This window comes from Paracoccidioides brasiliensis (genome assembly GCF_000150735.1).
Source record: "Paracoccidioides brasiliensis Pb18 unplaced genomic scaffold supercont2.8, whole genome shotgun sequence".
Classification (NCBI taxonomy): domain Eukaryota; kingdom Fungi; phylum Ascomycota; class Eurotiomycetes; order Onygenales; family Ajellomycetaceae; genus Paracoccidioides; species Paracoccidioides brasiliensis.
Genome location: NW_011371365.1, coordinates 930,716 through 946,244, shown reverse-complemented (window position 1 = coordinate 946,244; position 15,529 = coordinate 930,716). Strand labels below are relative to the sequence as shown.

Sequence of the window (15,529 nt, the reverse complement as noted above, 5' to 3'; positions counted from 1 at the left end):
AACCCAGGGGGGGTGGTTTATTTAGTTTATTTTTTTTTTAAACTTATCGGGGGGGGGGGGGGGGGGGCGGAGCCAGTTGACCAAGGGAGCATAGACATGGAATGGAAAGGGGGGCGAACTGAGGAGGAATGAGCTGGATGTATGTAGTTGGATGTGTAGATGTGCAGCAACCAAAGATACAAAAGGAGTGTGAGTTAGGGGAAAGGAGTGGATCGACGGGGATGATGTCTGTCAGAGGGAACGAGTGGAGTCTGAGGGAGTCTGAGGGAGTCTGAGATGTCTGTCTCCCTGTTGCAGTGGGTTATGTAACTACGGGGCAGCCAGGGGCAGATTTTGGGGTGGGGCGGTTTTCGAGCCGCGGCAGGCGGGAATCCTTCAGCTGTAGTTATGTTTTAACACCTTGGCTGCTTCAGCCCTGGTTACTTGCTCTCTATGTAACTAACAATCTCGAGGAGACCCCACTTCTTGTGCGCCAGATCGTAATCGTGTCCTGGTAGTTCACTGACTACCAGGCTGCAAGATCCCCTCTCCCTTGCTTGGTTGGCTGGTTTTGCTGCATGGTTGACATATTATCTGAGTGCCCGCCCCTATTCCACGGCCGTCCACCCATGTCGAATTTCGAGCCAAATGCAATCATTCGCGGGGCCCAGCTCACGCTAGTCGGCGGTTAGTCCTCTCCTTGCTGCTCATTTCCATGTAGTCAAGACTGGACGCATCGCGTTTCGCCTGAATTTGCATGTCGTGCGGATCATTGCTTCGGGCAAACGTGTGGACATGCAGGGACGATACGTTCCATGACTACAGCGATGTGGGAGGATGCACCTGGCTAATGATCGTCGCTGGTTGACATTCCTGATAGTTAGCCCATCGAGCTCTGCAGAATCCCTCCCTCTTCAAGTCGGAGCATTACAGGCAAGCGGCGCTGGCGGTTTGTGCGGGGATTGCCATACGCCTTATCATCTCCATTCCGGTGTGTTCAGATGCACCCCCAATTCTATTAACTAGTCACTAAGGCAATCGCTAAACTAACATGTTTTATATGGCAGGTCATCGCTGTCAAGTTCGGAATATGGCTCCTCTCCTGGGTCGTCGATCTGGAGGCAGCAACATGGGACGACATCGTCCTTAGCAGGCTGGACTTCATATCCACATACGTCCTGCAGGTGCCATTCTTACTCATGACATTGATGCGTTATGTCACCCCGACCCTCGATGATATGTATGTCCTGAGAGGCACCGCGCTCACTTACTATTTACCACGTCAACTAATCTCCTCCAAAAAAAGGTTCATGGAATCCCTCCAATGGGTCGACATGACATACATGCAAAAGCACAAATCGGACCACCCTGAGCGGCTGCGGGCACTCTATTACCCCAATCTCAGGATGTTCTCTACCATGTCATCCAAGGAGCCTGGTGGTAAGGGCAGTTTGGCATCGTCCTTCAAAGCCTTCGTGACCCGCTACGGGCGGAAAACAGTCCTCTCCGTCGCCGTCTATCTGCTCTCGCTGCTCCCAGTCATTGGGCGGTTTGTGCTTCCCTCAGCCAGCTTTTATACGTTTAATAAGGCGGTGGGAACGGTGCCGGCGCTTGTCATCTTTGGGTCGGGGCTGTTTGTCCCGAGGAGGTTCCTGGTGATGTTTCTGCAGACATACTTTTCGTCGAGGAGTTTGATGCGGGAACTTGTAAGGATTAGCAAACAGATAACCCGATTTCTTACCCCCCCCCCCCCCCCCCCCCCCCCCTTTTTTTTTTAAAAGTTTAAAAAGCCCGAAAAAAAACTTGGGCTAATTTCCTTTTCCCTCCCCCACCAACCTGGGGGGCTAACACTACCCCACCCAGCTCGAACCCTACTTCACCCGCATAAAATTCACCAAATCGCAAAAACGCCTCTGGTTCCACGACCGCGAGGGCGTCCTCTTCGGCTTCGCTGTCGGCTTCTACACCATGCTCCGCATCCCCCTGCTAGGCGTGCTTATGTACGGCATCGCGGAGGCATCAACGGCGTATCTCATCACCAAGATTACGGATCCGCCGCCGCAACCGGCTTATGTCGAAGGGTTTGCGGAGAGTCAGGTGAGGTGGCGGAATAAGCATGCGTTTTTGGGGTTGTCGTTGAATTCGTTGGATGTTTATAATGTGAAGGCGGCTGGGGAGGGGGAGGGAAGTGATGGCAAAAGGGATGGGAGGGGGCTGCAGAAGAAATTTAGTTGAGGTTTACCTGGGGCTCTGGGGGTATGGGGAAAGCGTTACAGATTCCCACCATGTCTAAGATTTTCCCCGTTTTCGTGGCTCTATTAACTGGCCGGGCTACTCAGATATCTCAAAGTTCCATACTTTCCAACCACAATTGCAATGGTGTCGTTGAATTTTGTATTCAATTTGACGAAATTTCTGCTTAAAGCTATGCTTTTCCACTCACCAAATATCTGCATTACCTCCCGTTTTATTACCTCTAGATTATAATACAATAATCTTATGTAACACCGTACATATCTGTTCTCCATCTCAAGAGACAGGCGGCTTCACCCCTATTGTCCCCAGGAGCTGGCTATAAAGACCCCCTTCCACCCATCAACATCTCCCTCTTTCTCTTTCCCAACCGCCTTCTTTCTCTCCTACTATATCCATCATCCATATATCCCTAACCAAAACCCATGCAGTTAGGTATCGTAGCTTCGAGCAAAACTGTTTTCATTATATTTCTACGACAATCCTAGATTTATGTGAAGGAACTAACGAATTCCTGGAGGAAGAGATTGGCGTATCCACTTCTACATCAGTTGACCTCCATTTGCTATCCCTTCTTGGGGCCTTGAAAATGTGAGACAGCATCTGCACGATGCATATGGCGCTCTTTCTTTTGTATCTACCATCTACTACTTTTATATCAGCACATTCCCGGGAGGGTAAAGAAGCCTGTCTACTACTTACCCCTTTTCAAACCCCTCCGCTTTCCAGATCGCTGGAGCGGTGTTGCATGGTGAAAAGGAACATGGAGCACCAGTATCATCTCTTCAGCGATTAACTACGGGGAATCATTCGTTGCGAATACACCCCCATCTGTCGGTTGGTTGATCCTGTGTCCAACTTCCCCGAATTGGGTTACCCCTGAGACCACTACCGGCAATGTAGTTGGTGAACTGAAAACCGTTCAGCTGCGAAATTGCCCGGAGGCAATCCTCGAAGCTATCGGGGAGTCTCAGGCAGTTAACGAGAGAGACACGTTCAGATTTAGCCCCACGGAATATTATCATTTGCAATGGTAGAATTGTGGGAGTTGTCGACTGGGCACTTGCAGGCTGGCACCCAAAGCATTGGGAATCCAACAAAGACATATGACACTCATTCAAGGTGCTGGACTGGTCTGAGAGCATCAAACTTAAGCTTCCTTCATAAGCGGAAGCTCTGGCAGAACGCCTTCTTTGGAGACTCTATGATGAACCAGGAAGTGTTTCACGCAGGTTAGTCTCTCTCCTTATAATCACAAGCATCGCTTGGACTAGGGTTGGCCAGCGCATTTGACTGGCATAGTCCAATATCCAGACGTTGAATTTTGTGATATCAAAGTTCGGTATCACCAATGCATTTTGTAGAGTGGATATGGCATTCCAAACCCCCTGGAGACACCTTTTTCATGATTCCTTTATCCAACAGAGCAGCAACCCCTGAGAGATGTTTTCGAGTCATTTTCTCTCAGTTACGGAGGAGTTTTTCTGATCATGACCTGACCTGATTAACTGCCAACTGTTCAACTGTCCAACTGATTGACGTGGTTCTTAATCTAGAGAACCAATCTCTTTCTGAGTTCACGTCTTGTCCAGTTCCACTATCCAACTGGGCGCTGTCCGAAAAGTCATATGCCATGTTGTCGCGGCCGTTAGACTTCTTAGGTGCTAACAAACTCCCCAGTAGTATGCACTGTTCGTCTTGCGTATTCCATCTTGAAAAGACATTTCATCTCGGCGGTGAATGGAGATATTAGTATTGATCGAAACCCTTCAACTGACCATTGGAGATAAGATAGATTTTACTGGCAAGCACCCCGTTACCGCCGCCTCCCCCCCCCCAAATATAACGATTTCGTGGTAGAAATTAGGTAAAGAAATATGTTAATTTTTCAATAAGGATGGCGCCAGTTAACCACAAATGATGCATTTTAGCTTGACAATGCACCAGATAGATCCACCGCAGTATTTTGAATGCACCAGCTCCTTCAAAGGTAACTTGCTCGCCCTCTTTATATGGGATCATCGCCGCTATCAGCATTTCGCCTGATGCAAACAGCAGCATGCATACACCAGCTCATAATACCAATATGATTTGCTGAAAGGTTCAGCTTCAGAAAACGGAAAGACGCTGTCCCGTCATAAGGAGAGTCGACTCATCGGCGAAGCACGAAGAATACCGACGAAAATCTTCAGGTTCGGAAAATTTGCCGGCATATACTTATTTCACGGAGAATACCACAAGATCTTCGGCGGTTTGAGGTCGCGACATGTCGAAGTGAGACTTGCCCTTGGAATGTTTCAATAGCACGGAAGCGGCGAAGAAGAACGATTAGTTAACCTGACGAATCCGAAACACGGGCCTCTTCTCTCCTCTTGCTTATATTTATCGTGGCCAACAATGTTGGCACGGCGCAATAGATGGATGGATGGATGAATGGATGCGAAGCATCAGAGTCGTCTGGATCTATGCCCGGAAGAAAATTTCTTTCGAGGGGGCTGGGAAATGTTTCGGGTTGCCACATGTATTGGAATCATTGTCGACACTGCGAGGTCGAGAAAGAGGAAGAAAGCATTAAATATTTACATACGCTCGGCTATCGTGGATCTTGATCTCGAAGCGCGGAAAATACGTAAAATAAGGAAGATTATGCGGGCGCTAGAAGCGAATTCCGAATGGCCTCACTTATCCGACGGCGCTATAACTACTGCATAAGTGGAACTGATTCCAAATGCTTCAACCAACGTCTCTAGCTACCCAGCTGGAACAGGCCCACCCCCAACCTCCTCTCTCACAGGCTCCACTCCCAGCCTCTTCAACTTAGAATCCGATCGCTTTTCGGTCCCTATACCTATTTCGTGATCAGAGAGACTGCAGAGACATCGCAGAGTATTGTATGTTCTCGGTTTCAAATCGCACAAAAGAATGAAGCCAACAAAGACAAGAAAACTCCGTTCAAACCAAACTCCTATGGCTGGTGGCTGTACCTGGAAATAGCTTTGGGCTAGCAAAGTTAGTTAGTTACGATGCCATCTTCGAGTCCAACTTCCCACCGTTTTGTTCTACCGTATCGAATCCTTGAGCCTTCGGATTTTCAGTATTAACCGTTGATGCTGGTCACCAATATGTCCAGGGTCGCAATGTCCAGAATCAATTTAAAATGAGAACGACCGAGTTGATCGACAATAATATATCCGGGTCATTTTCCCACGGTTCCTTGAGTCAGGCCTGTCTCAAGCCTGTCTTTGCATGAATCAATCAGTCATCAAGACTTCCCAGTGTCTCAGGGGTCTAAATTCTTTCTTGAACAAGAAAGATCCTATTTTTCCTCAGCTCTCCGTTCTTTTTCGTGAGCGGGTCTAAAAAAAGCATTTTCTTGGTATCCTCAGCCTTGCGGAGCTCTGGTGGTGCAGGCCCAGCTTGCATCTCGTTAGGCTTATTGTTCTGGCCTACAGAGAAGGGCCGAGTCTGTTCTGTGGGACCGTGAGAACTTAGCCTAACCAAGTTAGTGCTGCGAACCATAACCGCGCTGTTCGACTGAATGACTTTGTTAAATCCAGTTAAAACCCGCTGAATGGAGCAGGGGACTTTTCGTTCTTGTTACCTAGTGTGGGTCAAAACGCTAATAATAGTCTGCCTGGGTGTCCTCAAAACCGCAGCAAACCGGTAAAATGTGGTGAATGGTTTATGTGAACAAACCTCCCTCATTCGCACTGTCGCCTGGTTACAGTGACGTTTCGGCGACTCTGCAAACAGAGTATTTTGGGCGCACATCCTCGCGGATCAAATTCATGTGAAGCTGCAAGGCACATACGAATGCTTCAGTATGTTTAGCCGCAGCTATAATCAGCTAATCTGGATTCGGGTAGATGGTGTTGGGGACGTGCGCAAACGCTCTGCCAGGAACGTGGCCGACAACCTGTGCTGGCGCAGAATAGTTCTCTATGGTGGGGGGGCTGAGGGGTGAGGGGGCTTGGGCGGGCCCAATCATATCCGCCGGAGAAAACCCTGCTTGAAAGGGTTATTGTTTTCAGCTTGCATGTTCAACATGCAATGCAGCATGGCGCTTGATGGGCCTATGGAGGATGACGGCCGTTTCATGTTCGGCCCTCAGCTCTGAATGGCTCCCAGGTTCAGCTATATAAACTTCTAGTATCCCCATCTAGGGGGACGTGAAGACCTGAACATACACATACATCCCTCGATCTCACAACCATCTACGAGCTAGTGGCTGGCCTAGAGACCGTTCTGTTCATCTGTAACTATTAGCAAACCATTTTACAATGGCTTTCCTTTCGGTACGACTTGCCGCCCTCGTCCCAGTCTTCTTATGATGGACATTACTAACTTGAAAATCACAGCTCCTCTCTCTCTCTCTTCTGGTTTTAAACCTGGCTGCCGCGGTACCGACTAAGATTCAAGATCGATATTATCCACAAAGCGATGGAAATCCTCTGCAGGTTGGAGTAGCGTTATGCTATACTGGCAGCCAATTCCCCTCAATCGACCAATGGCTTTCGTTCAATGAGCTATTCGAATTAAACAAACAGATAATGTTGATGTTCAACAGCCAAGAGGAAGTGAGCGTTATTCGGCGATCTATAGAAGAGGCTGCCGAAGCATCTGGTCTTGATAGGTATCTCTCAACTTCCCCGATCCAAGCTACATTTCCTGGAGGCAGCAGCATCGTGGGCCGTCTACCCTACGCAACAAATGGAAAATTGAATTAACCACTCCCCTTTCATTAAACAATAGCCGAATCATCCTCGCGGTCATGATGCAAGAATCCAATGGGAACGTGCGCACGTCAGCGGGTGATGGTGTAACTCCAGGCATCATGCAAGCTCTTGGAAGCCCGGACTGCTCAGGCAGCGCCTGGGGCAAATGCGACCCGTCAACGATTCGAAATATGGTCATGGCCGGTGTCTTTGGCACTGGCAGGACTGAGGGGCTTGCAGCATGTTTCAAAAGATATGGCCATGCATATGGTCCCATGTTGCGTTGCTACAACAGCGGGAGCGTTCCCGACCTTTCAGACTTGTCTAAGGTCAAATATGGGACTCCGGGCTACGTTAGTTTCGTTGCTAATCGGTTGGAGGGCTTCCAGCCACGGAGGGATTGCGGCTTTGGAGCTGGAATTCCGTCACTTGGATATTGAGTTGTTTCTAGATATGATGGTGTTTTAAAATTGCATGGGGAGTTTCCTTCAATCAACCCCCCCCCCCCCCGCCCCCCTCCTCCTCCCCCCCCCTCTCCCTTATTTTTATTTTTATTTTTATTTTTGGCGATTTTTACGGATTGGTTGACAAACCTGGTGGCCTTTGTTGCCTCCTGCTTTTTTGCATTTTTAGTCACTCTGCATCCTTGTCACATAGGTCGTTTCTAGCGGGGCTAGACAGGACGTTTTTCTTCTTTATCTTTTGACGATATCTTTTGACGGAAACTCGGAGCCGCTGGTGCAGTTTCCCCCACATTACCCAGCTATCCAAGGCTGCGTGTACTGTACGTATATACATTTTATGATAATGACCTTTTCCTTTCGAACATGTATGTACATACATGTGTTGGATGTTATACATTTGACATCGCAGGCGATGGCTTGATTAACCCGTTCTTTCCCAACTCTCCACCGCCAGTGAAAACTCTGCTATATGGCACAGGTCACCCTATTGGCGAGACCGTGTCTCTGATAATTTGCCTTTCATGGCAAAGTTCCACGGATCGGCGGCGGGCGGGCGGGGTTACGAATAGGGTTCAGTGAGTGTCTAAAGAGCACAGCTTAGATGGGGTTAGACGCGGCAAGGAACCCGTCTCATATCTTACTAACTAAAAGAAGGACTATCGCGACCATATTCAGAATCCAGCCACTGCTGAAATGGGAATTGTGCAGAGCTGTACTTTAGGCGGCAGCGAACACTAGAGGAAGGATAGAGAAGAATAAAACGCAAAAGAATGAATTGTAGTTGGTATTCAATACCTAGGTTAGGGGTTGGAAGCACACAGCATGCAGAAACAGAATATGAAGACTAACGCACATGCGAAACTCGCGAGCGAAGAAAACTACGGGAGGGGTAGAGGGCTTTCCAATATAGGGAGCGGAGGGCGGGATTTCTGAGGACCGGCATTCCTCAGTACACTAACAGTTTCGAAAGTGTTGCTATTGTCATTTCGAAGTTTTGGAGGAAAGCCGGTATCTGCATGCAACAGAGCGAGGCTTCCGGATTCCTCCCTTCCCATCCCCAAATACATGATGACAATTACAATGCTCTTTTCCTAACAGGCACCATTGCTGCGAAACTGATGGAAGGGCGTGGGGAATTCCAAATTGTTTCTCCACTGCTTCTGCCTCATCATGCTTTTTCAGGCAGTTTAGTACTGACCGAAGACCGAGAGCGGACATAACTGCAACCCTATAGCAGAACCCTGGTACTTGTTTTCGACGCTCGAACGCTTGCGAAAATATCTGCTCGGCTTCCTGATACTTTCCCTGGCTCTTCAAAGCCGATCCGAGACTGTTAAGAATCGTGATCGCCTCTAGATTCGGCAGAATCCCAATGTCCTGACACGCCTTTTGAATAATATGCTCTGCTTCTGCATACTTTCCCTGGACGAGCAGGGCTAGACCAATGTCGGCGCAAGTCATGACCAATTTGGGATCTATTGGCCAATAGTTTTGCATTCTAGAATGCAGCACGGACAGCAAATTCTCCTCCGCGGACGTGTTGTCTTCCGTGGCAAGCTGGAGTATGCCAAGAATATGGCGTTCGTGGATTTTAATAGCACTGGGAATCCCCTGTGCTGCTGTGGAATTTCTCACGGTTTCGAGCTGTTTTTCCACCGCCTCTTCCCATCGCCCCTGAGAATAATCCACATATACTGGGTAGTTGACGTAGATCGCAACATCAGCAGCTTTCGGTTCGCATGCTTCTTCTTGGGTTTGCAGAACTTTCTTAATTAGATCCTCCTCGTTTTCCGGCATTGCTTCAATAGAGGCCCGAGTTGATGTCCGATACTGGGGCGGCCGCTGGGGTAGGTTGTTACGGTACAGGAGCATTTTTCTCACTCCTATATATTCAGTGAATATGGCATCCATTTCTTCTGGGGAACTAAAACTCGGTGACTCTTAGAAGTTTATGATTTTCGATACTGCAAAGAAGGAGAACTGATTGTAGTCACCATCAAATCCTTCCAACTCTTTCGTGAGGTACGCGGCGGATTGTGTTATCTGATTTCTGGTGGTGTATCGCAGCTGGTGTTCGCTTTCCCGACTTTGCTGTGCTAGGGATGTGCTCAGCGAAAACAGTGACGAATGTTGTTAAGAGGATAACAGATCTCTGCATGAGTGCTGGCCTGTATTTATAGCAAGGCATCATCGCCTTGCGTCCTCCAGAGAATTCATAGGGATCTTTGATCTAGGTCCCTGCCCAACACACACACATACACAGACGGGAATACCCTCAAAGCTCCCCGTTTGCTCAGTTGACAACATTATTCCAAGACTTGAAATTGCAGGAGAATTTTCCGTTCTTTTCAGGGGAATGAATCCGCCTGGTCTGATCTTTATCGACCTGCAGTCCTGCCATTTGGGAGGCGTAATATTCTTCTCTGTTGAGCAGCTACAAAAGCAGCAAAATCTCAAATAATCGACCAACGGAATACCTATAGCTCAAGGCTGTGTGAGATCCCCGAGTCCCGATATCCAGAGGATGATTCCTTTGCTCGTTGAATAACGATGCTTTCCATGACCAAGTTCTGGCATTCATGGGGCGAGAAAAATCCCGCCACTGACCGGATGCTCAGCCATGACAGTAGTCAGGAATGTCGGGAGAAATCTCTTTTACCTCATCCGCTGTCAATGAAACACTATGAAGTTTCCGTGATAGTACGGATTCCGGCTCCTCCCAAAGGAATTAAAGTCTCCAGAAGTTGGGCTGGCAGTTGCAACTAACATTTCTGAACAATTGGAGCAGTTCTTTGAAGCCTCTGAAGTGTAAATCGCAGACCGTAACCATCCGCGGCGGCGATACGAAGTTTTAATCATTGGCTCCTGAGGACTAAAAGAGTTTAGTTTTCCCCGTCTCATATAAGCGCGATTGACGCGTCAAACGCCAAGCCTCTTCCACGTGGCTTCAGGGGTTTGCGGAGAAGAAACAGACAAAACCAAGGCCGAAACACACGAATGCACACCGTCGCCCATATATTCCAAGAATTATCAACTCTCTTACGAGCTGCTATCTTTTGTAACACGGCAATCACGTCTCAGGTCATGGTGTCAGCCTTTGAAATCACTGAATGATTGTCTTGTGGTGAGCATTCTGCATTCAGGACGTATTTTTCGCTAATCCCCGGGAGTTTCCCTTAGAGATTCTCTACGGAGTAGCTTTCCGAGGGATACAATGGCTTATTCAAAACTGCAACCTTAATCTTCATCCGGTGAGTTGCATGCAGCTAGGATAAACTAACTCGGCCACAGCTCCTCTGGACAATGTTCCTTTGTTCGTTCTCCAGCAACTTATTCCTTTGTCCATATCAACCTTTCACTGCTCAGTCCAATTCCCAATCTATCCCGTGAATTCAGCCATGCCCCTTAATTTTGTGCGGCTTTCAGGTAGCTCAGTTACTCTTGCGGGGACTTCCACCCATGGTATATTTCGGTGCGAACCGGAATTTCCAGGCCCATGGCGCTGAAGCTATAATGCTATTGGATGGCGATGCATTACCACACTGATCGACACGGTAGATCATTTTAGCATCGAAATCCATATCGGACTGGATGCATGTGCGTACATACATACGTACCGCACATCCTATCCGTCACGGAGCTTAGCTAGAGTCTAGAGTCTGGTCCGGAATGCCAGGGCAAGCTGGACAGCATGAGCAGAAGAGTTTTCTCCTACGAGTCGCAATCTCAGCTCCGAGCAAAATTGCGTATAATCCTTCAAGATATCGTCAAGGAGGACCCTGACCCACAGGCTTGGAAAGAATATAGTGACCGGAATTGCCATCACTCTTCCTCCGCGATTTGCCAGTTGCCGCTGTGAGTTAGTTGGTCTTTAAAGATACGTAACTTCATATACCATGCCGTCTACGAAGTTCTTCGATCCACCTCTTGTTATGCCAATTGGGCCGGAAAACAATTAGTATTAGTGCTGGGAAGACATTGGAATTCCGAGTCTCCTAAATTGGTTTCCACAAAACGACTTCCTCAGTCCCGCCATTATCGGCTTCTCGTCGCTGTAGTTTTGGATGAATAGTCGCACACTCAATATTTGGTAGTTATCCCTACCAAAAATCCGTGACGCGCCACGGAGATCATTCCCATTTTCTCTTCTTCAGGGGTATTTCGACCTCTGATCTCTGCGGCACGGGTACCATGGCCCATTTTCAGGAACTTTTCTCTGAAGAGCTTTATAAGTTGCTTGTCCTATAACTACGTCCCCCTTCTCCGTGACGGCTGTTTTCCCATCAACCGAGCATTCTCTTCATTCCAAGCTATCGCCGGTTGAAGGACCGTCGCGAATTGCACATACAATTTCGAAATCTCAGACACCGCAGTCGTCATCATGTTTTGTTTATTTCTCATAACTCTCCTCTCCGTCTCAATCCCCCTTGCAAACGCAGTGGATGGGTGCAGCGGCCGCGGAGCCGTATGCCGTCGTGGTCCTCCAAGCTTGCTCCCTGCCTCTCCTCCAAGAGTTAGTAGTTACCTTGATCATTTCCTTCCCCCAGAATCCAACCCATAGACTCCATACCACCCTATCACGTTCTTACCAACCACCATCATTGACGTGTCTAAATAGTACTTCCCACGAGCGATGATGGAGGATGCCACCACCACGTCCGCTGGAACCACAGGCGCCTCGAGTGGAACGTCCTCAGCAACGTCCACGACGACCACGACAAGCACGGTGACCATGACGGTCACTACGACTTCGAGTCCTTCTACGGAGTCAACGGCCACCACGACTTCTAGCCCTTCTTCTCAGCCAAGCAATCCAACTGAAACTCAATCGCGTGCAACATCTACATCTATATCTACATCTACATCTACATCTACATCTACATCTGCATCTGCATCTACATCTACATCTACGTCTACATCTACGTCTATATCCACGCCGATCCCCACGCTCGAGCGCAGTCGTCGAAATAATCGGCCCTTGACCGATTGTGCATACGAGTAAGAATGCCCCTGTCTCTATTCAATACCATGTATAGCAAGGTTGTGCAACAATTTTAGTCGCAGACTGTGTATACGTCAGCTAACTACCCAACTTGCTATATATCAGATCCCCCAACAGCGGTCCCTGTGGTGATAGGTGCAAATGCGCCGATGGCAGGTTCTATGAGAAACTGGCCGGGGAGAGATGCAATTACTCGACTCGTCCGAAGCTGTCGAGGTGTCAGTCTAATATGTAGTATTGCAACTTGAACGGGTATTAGAGAGAAAAAGAAGAAGAAGAAAAGAGTTAGATGGGGTGATTTTTGAGTCGGTTGCGAGAGAGACGGCTCGGATTAAGAAGAGTGTTTGGCAGTTAAAGGGTTAAACGGGCCTCTTTGTATTTCGGTATTGAAGGCTGCGAGCTTGCTGTCTCAGAGGCTTTTTCTATTCTATGCATTTTGATTATGAGTTGGTGGACGAGGGTAAAATATATAAAAGTACATTGCTGGTAAAGGGGCCGTGTTTAATGCATGTGCATGGTATTTTCAAAAAGTCAGAAAAGTGTTTCCAGCGACAAATTGCTGCCCAAAAAAAAAAAAAAAAATAAGATTTAAATACCTAACTCAATGCATATCCGCTCAACTACGGGGCTGTAAGCCAGAAGTAAGTGAAGAAGAGCAGTTTCGTAAATGTCATACAAGTCCAAAGCAAACAGCTTCCAATTCCACACACCTAACTACTATACGCCAACCTCCTCCCCCCTTGTTCTCCCCATTCACCTTACAAAACACTTCCCCCAAGCCTCTGTGCCTCCCCCGCCGCCCGCCGAATAAACCCCACAACCTTCCCTGGACAACTAATCATCGGTGAATGCCCCGCATCCTCCAGCACCTCCACCCGGTCCCCGCCAATCCCGGCCCCAACGGCCATGCGCATTTGCAGCTTGATGGGGACGGCCATGTCGCGCCCGCACATTAGGTAGGAGCTGGGATAGTGGCGGTAGGCAGGGTAGGTGAGGGGGGAGAAGAAGACGCTGGTTTTGGGAAGTGGTTGGTTAGTGGGTTGGGTAAGGGGTTGGAGGGCAAGGGATGTCTTACGGGCGTGGTTGCAACTTCAGCTTGCTGGACCAGAATTCCCGCGCGGGGGCGGGGAGGTCGATGTAGAAGCGGGTGGCGCCGTCGAGGGTGCGGATTAGTTCGTCCTGGTTCTTGTTTGTTAGATTGTGTTTATCGTGATGGATGAAAGGGGAGGGGGAGATACGCAAAGAGTAAATAAAATAAAAAGGTTGAAAGAGATAAATTGCATTTAATACCTTCAACTCGAATCCTTTCAGCTCCGTTCTGTCAGGCGTCCACAGGGCCCTTCCCACTGGCACGACCATCCCGGCAATGAAGGCGAGGTGCAAGATGCGGCCGCGGCGGGGGATGAACTTCGCAGTCTCCATATCCCGCTCTCCATTCCCACCCACCGTTTTGAATTTCAATTTTGCACCCAGATCTCTCTTCGAAGTTCCAGCACCGGCATCAGCACAATCGTTTTCCATTCCATTCCCACCACTCTCACACCCCCACATCTCCCCATGAAACCGCTTCAACGCCTCGCATCCCACCACGGCTGCATACGAATGCATAACGACCACAACATCCTTGCCCGTGTCCAGGATGGCCTCGACGCCGCTTCCAATGACATCCACATCACAGCTAAAGTCTGGAGAAGCGGGGACCATACCGGGTGATTTCAGAGGGATGGGGTAGACGGAGTAGCCTGCTTTCTCGAGGAGGGGGGTAACGAAGGTCCAGACGGAGGGAGATTGCCAGGCGCCGTGGATTAGAGCGATTGTGGGCTTCGGATTGGACATTTTGGGGCAGTTGATTATAGTGAATTTGCGATATGGTGGGAGGGTGGGAAGGGTGCTGTTGGACTCGGTATATAACAGAGCGAGTTGAACAATTAATGGTTCAGGTGGAGGAAAGGTGATAAGGAGATAGCCTCTTGAGGAGTCAAGTGGAGCATCTTCCTGTTTCGTAGTTTTTATCTACTATTTGGCAGACTCCGACGGGTGGATAACACAAACCCGGAAGAAAGAGATCAAATATCGAGAACTTACCCCCCTTTCTCTGCGCGAGCAAGACAACGAACGCCATGCTAAAAGTAACACTTCGGCCTAAACCGAATCCGAAATCAAAGAGCGAGGCACAGGCAACTGCAGGACCGATGCGGGGCGTAGATAGAATAACACATCTTCCACAAGCTCCCCCGTCTGCATTCGCGCAGGCCAGGCGGTTCGGAACTTGACGACCATACTCAGTTCTAGTTCCGGGGGCGATGACGGGGGATTCTGTGACTGGCATCGGGATTGATGGATCTGCGACGGCCAGGTTGAATATTTCCCCTGGTAGTCGGAATATGACCTCCATATCTTCGGCGGATGAGGGGAGAGGATACGGCCATGTCCATGTATAGTATGTATGTACTAACAACTCCTTAAAACCTTGCGAGCTTTTTATGCCTGTCCTCCTCCTTGTCCACGCACAATAGATGGCTCCACTATTGGAAGATTATCGCAAGGTTATTCAAGGCCATTCCTCTGGCGAATTGTTCGGTTGTTTACTCGAGCCACCCCAGGATTTGGGGCGTTCAAACTTTGTAGTAAGTTAGAATTTTGACAGCGCCGACGACAGATCCGAACCGGATTGCCTGCAAGGCAGCAGTGCAACTTCTCTTAAGATTAACGGATACAGAAACACAGCCTTCAAGCTTCTCCCAGCGACAAGAAGTCACGCGAAGCATCGGACATGGGCGCGTCTCTTTGATCCAGGATCGAACCGGCGCATTCACCGATCTCGATGTCATCTGCAGAGCTCTCAGGAGTGACTAAGCTGGGTGTTCGGACTGCAGCAAAATTGTTCTCTCAAAGGGGCAACGTCGCCATTACACCAATAACCATCGCAAGGGACCTCCCAGGCGGCAAAACCTGGCGACAGGTTGATCTGATTTGTCAAGCAAACAGAGTGGAAGGGTTCTGCATGAGCAGACTGCGACAGGTTGCATCCGCGCTGACTTTTTTCCCGGGCAAGCGTGGTAGCACCGACGAGGACCAATGGAAATGAGAAATGCCATATCAAAATTCAGCCGGAA

General features: G+C 48.9%; 7 protein-coding genes across 7 annotated transcripts in view; 3 read left to right on the top strand and 4 right to left on the bottom strand.

Annotated features, from left to right (window-relative positions):
• Positions 1-608: 608 nt before the first annotated feature.
• On the top strand, positions 609-2,214 carry PADG_06466 (uncharacterized protein; the record flags this gene model as incomplete). The annotated part of the gene is made up of 5 exons (XM_010763594.1): positions 609-666; positions 864-970; positions 1,047-1,219; positions 1,286-1,685; positions 1,843-2,214. 5 exons carry the CDS (start codon positions 609-611, stop codon positions 2,212-2,214), a joined length of 1,110 nt encoding a protein of 369 aa, XP_010761896.1.
• A 4,298-nt stretch (positions 2,215-6,512) lies between these two features.
• Positions 6,513-7,387, top strand: PADG_06465 (uncharacterized protein; the record flags this gene model as incomplete). The annotated part of the gene is made up of 3 exons (XM_010763593.1): positions 6,513-6,527; positions 6,591-6,865; positions 6,985-7,387. 3 exons carry the CDS (start codon positions 6,513-6,515, stop codon positions 7,385-7,387), a joined length of 693 nt encoding a protein of 230 aa, XP_010761895.1.
• A 664-nt stretch (positions 7,388-8,051) lies between these two features.
• Positions 8,052-9,283, bottom strand: PADG_06464 (uncharacterized protein; the record flags this gene model as incomplete). Its single annotated transcript, XM_010763455.1, has 3 exons — positions 8,052-8,145; positions 8,291-8,423; positions 8,491-9,283. The coding sequence occupies 3 exons, from the start codon at positions 9,281-9,283 to the stop codon at positions 8,052-8,054; spliced, it is 1,020 nt and encodes a 339-aa protein (XP_010761757.1).
• Positions 9,284-10,842: 1,559 nt separating this feature from the next.
• On the bottom strand, positions 10,843-11,611 carry PADG_06463 (uncharacterized protein; the record flags this gene model as incomplete). Its single annotated transcript, XM_010763454.1, has 5 exons — positions 10,843-10,998; positions 11,100-11,122; positions 11,196-11,264; positions 11,423-11,456; positions 11,516-11,611. 5 exons carry the CDS (start codon positions 11,609-11,611, stop codon positions 10,843-10,845), a joined length of 378 nt encoding a protein of 125 aa, XP_010761756.1.
• Positions 11,612-11,792: 181 nt separating this feature from the next.
• PADG_12127 (uncharacterized protein) lies at positions 11,793-12,413 on the top strand (the record flags this gene model as incomplete). Its single annotated transcript, XM_010763682.1, has 2 exons — positions 11,793-11,924; positions 12,030-12,413. The coding sequence occupies 2 exons, from the start codon at positions 11,793-11,795 to the stop codon at positions 12,411-12,413; spliced, it is 516 nt and encodes a 171-aa protein (XP_010761984.1).
• A 758-nt stretch (positions 12,414-13,171) lies between these two features.
• Positions 13,172-14,808, bottom strand: PADG_06462 (uncharacterized protein; the record flags this gene model as incomplete). The annotated part of the gene is made up of 4 exons (XM_010763453.1): positions 13,172-13,424; positions 13,489-13,592; positions 13,704-14,404; positions 14,499-14,808. 4 exons carry the CDS (start codon positions 14,806-14,808, stop codon positions 13,172-13,174), a joined length of 1,368 nt encoding a protein of 455 aa, XP_010761755.1.
• Positions 14,809-15,143: 335 nt separating this feature from the next.
• PADG_06461 (uncharacterized protein) overlaps positions 15,144-15,529 on the bottom strand; it is a gene marked incomplete at both ends in the record, with an annotated part of 1,314 nt that continues 928 nt past the window's right edge. Inside the window, one exon of the mRNA XM_010763452.1 lies at positions 15,144-15,283. Coding sequence (XP_010761754.1) covers positions 15,144-15,283 — 140 coding nt within the window. The remainder of the gene's footprint in view (positions 15,284-15,529) is intronic.